Source organism: Ciona intestinalis, chromosome 3 (genome assembly GCF_000224145.3).
Source record: "Ciona intestinalis chromosome 3, KH, whole genome shotgun sequence".
Lineage (NCBI taxonomy): Eukaryota > Metazoa > Chordata > Ascidiacea > Phlebobranchia > Cionidae > Ciona > Ciona intestinalis.
The window spans coordinates 6195512-6200191 of record NC_020168.2 but is presented as its reverse complement, the minus strand read 5'-3'; the positions used below and the strand labels follow the sequence as shown (position 1 = coordinate 6200191).

The window sequence follows — 4680 nt, the reverse complement described above, 5'->3', positions numbered from 1 at the left end:
TTTGTAGCAGGCCAGTATTAAGTTTAATATAGTTGAGTGGGGGGAAATGGGACATCTTTACAAAATATTTAAATATTCTGATTGTGTTTTAAACAACTAACAACGGTCTATGCTCTATGGGAGTCATGAGAATACGGTTTTATATTTATTTGAATTTTCTTTGTATACTACCAAATGTGACGAGAAAATAGAATGGAAATGTGGCCTATCTTCCCCCACCCTACTATATTACCATAACCTTTTTATTTATTAAGCACATAACCACGGTACTTATTATAGCAAGCACCAATGGTGAACAATTAACCGTAGGATATGGGTCCAAAGATTGAAGCTGCTACTAAGTCCATAGCGTGCCTCGTCCTAGGGACACGCTTATATAGAAAATAAATGTCAAAACTACTACACATTCTCAATACAAGTCCCCCAATCTTGGCCGTAATGAAACCCAGAAATATCAACTTTGACGTTACTTTTTGGATTATTAAGCAGTTTATGACATAACAAGTGTTCCCCTGTTATTTTATAAAGACCTTGAATTCTTATTGTTTCAGAGTTCGGGTTTATATACCAGTCAAAATATTTTAAATAAGCTTCATCGTTCTGATCAAGGTATAAAAGATATTCAACCAACTTGGCCGGGCTTTCAAAGTTGTCTGTGTGGATATAAGACCCAGGTGGAGCGAGCCTGGCCACTGTCATTTTTGTAGGCCCCCAAACAACTGGGACTCGGCCCATCAGAACGCCTTTTTCCCAAAACTCGTCAGTCAAGTAGTCAATGCAGTTCTGTGTCTCTTCAAATGCGAGATAGAACTTGTACGACAGCAAGATTTCATCGCTTAGTTTCTTATAAGCTTGCTTGTTACTGAAACACCAACCGTATCTATCTAATGGCAGGCCAGCTTCCACAAGAGCATTGGCGTATTCCATTCGTAACTTGGAACCTCGGAGTAATTCGCAATCGTTCACCACCCAAAGCTAGAATATATTAGTTATTTAGCCTCATACTCCATGCCAAGTGCGTGTACTGTCCAATTAGTTGGCCATACAAAAAAAACTCACACCGAATACTTACTGCTAGTTTGTGTTTTCGTTTTAAATTTTCTTCCACAAAATCGCTCCCCCTTGAGAAAATATTCTTTGCCATCTCCATGTTGAGGAAAGGATAAAAAACGTCCGACATAAGTCTGTACGTCATAGTCCAGTTTATGAACGCACGATCGAAATGGTTCGGATGAAAGTTTTCGTTGTTTCGCATGTAGGCGGGGTTGTCCATTGCCCAGAATACGTAGTATTGACTTGGTTTTCTGAAAAAAATAGTTGTTGACGTTTGTCAGAGTAGTTGCTGTTTGCCGTAGCAACCATTCATATATCAACGTGGAATAGAATATAAACTGTATCGTTGTTGCATTACTTGATTTTTTGAGTTTTCGAGGCCAGGGTAGTTAGTTATTATGTGCGGTAATGACGAACATGACCAATTGCCTACTAAAGATATTACCCCTATACGAGTTACATCGCATGTAACTCTGTGGGTAATCATTGTTTTTTTTAATCAAATATTCCTAAAATACGTATTTAAATAATCCAGCCTGCATCGCACACCCTTATACCTGAAATGCTTCCAGGGCAATGTTTCCTCATCTAGCGCCGTGTAATGAAATATAACGGCAGCTGCTTCCTCGATTCGACTCCTGTCATAAGTTAGAACACATTCCCCAACCGTATGTCCCTCGGCATGGCCCTTCCACGCATACCCCCATGGTCGACGCCATGACAAGATTACTGTTTTCCTATGGATACAATTTTGTAAGGTGGGTAAGATGGTTCATGCTTTCACTCTTTTCTTGTCCTATTTGGTGGTAAACAAAGAATATTTACAAAAATATAGCAGGGTTGGGAGACCCCTTTCCATTTTATTTTTCCGTCTCATTTGGTGGTAAACAAAGAATTACAAAACAGTATCCCCACGACTCCCATAAACTGTTGTTAATTGTTTAAAACACAAAAATTAAAAAATGTTTGGGAATTATGTGCTAAATGTATCCCATTTTCACCCCACCCTACTATATATATATAACGTACACTTACGACTTTGGCTGATCGTGTCCAACAAACGGATCAGTCTGTGACGTAATCATCAAGATAAACGTACAACAGAAAACCGACAAAGTAATCCACACAAAAATACAATTCATATACCGTATTCTAGAAATACTGTAAGATCTCATCGCGTAAGCAAGTCTGTAGATAAACAACATAAAAATATTTACTGGCTTTTCGAAGGTTAGGCGGCCACCCTTTGTTTAAAGAATTCCCTTGTGTTTTTTCAACTTTCCTTTTGCTTGCTAACTTTCCTTCTCTTGATGTTTTAATTAATATATTGATATTGTATTGCAAGAGATAAATGACAATTCATGATAAGATAACGAGGATCAAATTAATAAAAACAAAGAAAACGAGGGGAATTAACTAAAACTGAACACCCCATAGCCCCCGCTCTATCTTATAAATTAACCTAAATTTATTTAACATATATACATCAAATGCCGATAAAGATAAACCGATATTATGTAACAAAGTACTTTGTACTTCTGTTTAACTTCAGCTCAACATTTGAAGTTAGAACCTTTCATTCAACAGTCACCATAACATAGTCCACTGTTGGTGGACCTAAAACGGTTTGGCTACCGTTACAAAAAACACAAAAGGCTGGCCACAATATAACCCATTGAGTAGAAAGTTTCGTAACGTAATATGTATAGTACACTGGGGCAAGATGAGACGCTTAAGCACAAATTGCCAAATATTTCCAAAATCAAAATAGATGACGGTTTTTGAGTAATACCACGAATTAGTACTATCATTCCTTTATTAATTGACAACAATTTAATAAAATATATTAAAACACACGCGGAGTTATTTAGCGATCCGCACAGCAGGTGAAATTTTACAAATTTAAAAACACACAGGATAAGATGGGACAGTTTAAAATCATTGTTAATTTTGATTAATAAGTGTATTTATAAATAGGAATATACGTAAATAACACGAAATAATACTGTACGCTTTGAAAATTAAGTATAAACATTCTTTTTCTTGCCTTACTGCTATAGTTTTTAACATGTTACCTATACATTATATTATTTCATAACAATTGGTATTGTTTGAACGACAATGGGTAATATTCGAACATTAATGGACAATTAGTTATAGTTGAATAACCCTGAAGTATAAATTACTAAATTAGAAGCAAACCTTTCAAAGTTTGGCAATGAAAACATACAAAACTACAATGTGGGGGAAGATGGGACTCTAAATTTAGCAGTATTCTGCAACTTGTAGTTAACCTACCGAATTTAACAGGCTGTGCTAGTTTCTTTGCCATGTAAACTTCATATATATAACGTATTTGTTTGTTGTTGTTATTACAAATTAAATTCATATTGACCCCTGCCTATTTTCTTCATGCTTATATCTCAGTGTTTTATTATTTAAAAAACGAAAACTAGTTTTATGAAACAAAATCAAACTGTACGAAATATTCAAGGTTGTTTTATGAAGCTATGAAACTAGTTTAATCGTTCGCACACGCAAACTAAAAAAAATCATCGGCTTTACTATGATTTAGCGAGCATTAAAAAATAGCACCTTACTATTTCGCATTTTTTTACCCGTTCAAGGTATACTGTTTCTATTTTTCCCCTTTTTTAATATTTAAAAACAGTAATCAGCTTTAACGGGCATTTTATAAAGTCGTGATAATACTGCCCAATAATTCTGTGACCTTATTTTCCTCATTATCATTAAATGGGGTTCCGTAAAAAGAAAATTAAAAAAAAGTCTTGTCTGACAAAGTGTCCCATCTCCCCCCACCCTCCTTTTTGTGTATGGGCAGACTGGCCACTATATTGGGGTGTAGCCTACTATGCTACGTTCTGACATTTTTAGGCACACGGCACAGCACTTGTATCGCTTTAAAGTGGCTGTACACAGTATCCGGCATGCGAAGTCGTATGCGAACCCAATACCGAGTTCCGCATGCGGCAGCGAAATCCGAACAAAACAGACAAAACGGACGAATTCCGGATATAATTTCATTTTATCTTTTTATTATATTAGTATGTTTTGTTTGAATCTGAGGTATAATTTATTAAATTAAAAGCAAATCTTCTAAAGTTTGGCAATAAAAACCTGCAAAACTACAATGTGGGGGGGAATGGGACACCAAATTTAAATATTTTTACATTAACAATATTTTGCAGCTTATAGTTAACCAACCGAAATTCTCGGCTGTGCTAGTTTCTTAGCCATGTAAACTTCATATACGTACCTTTAAAACAATATAAAGTTGTTGTTATTATTCTAAATTAAAGTCATATTGAGCCCCGGCCCATTTTCTATCTTAGTTTTTTACAAAACTAAAACTAGTTTTATGAGACTACATATAACTGTACGAAATATTCAAGCTTGTTTTATGAAGGTAAAAAATCTAGTTTAATCATTCACACTCGCAAATTACAACATTTTATCGGCTTTACTATGATTTAGCCAGCATTCAAAATTGGCACCTTACTAAATTGTATTTTTCACCTGTGTGTAAAAAAACTGTTTCTATTTAGCATTTTTTTCAATATTTACCAACATTAATCGGCTCTGACGCGCGTTTTATAAAGTTGTGAT

The 4680-nt window shown here is 35.2% G+C and overlaps 1 protein-coding gene across 1 annotated transcript; it reads right to left on the bottom strand.

Annotated features, from left to right (window-relative positions):
- Positions 1 to 173: 173 nt before the first annotated feature.
- On the bottom strand, positions 174 to 2237 carry LOC100180424 (alpha-(1,3)-fucosyltransferase 6-like). Its single transcript, XM_002120763.3, has 4 exons — positions 2089 to 2237; positions 1611 to 1790; positions 1073 to 1304; positions 174 to 975 (listed from the first exon to the last, which is right to left on the bottom strand). Exons 1-4 carry the CDS (start codon positions 2226 to 2228, stop codon positions 400 to 402), a joined length of 1128 nt encoding a protein of 375 aa, XP_002120799.2. The 5' UTR covers positions 2229 to 2237; the 3' UTR covers positions 174 to 399.
- Between the last annotated feature and the right edge of the window lie 2443 nt (positions 2238 to 4680).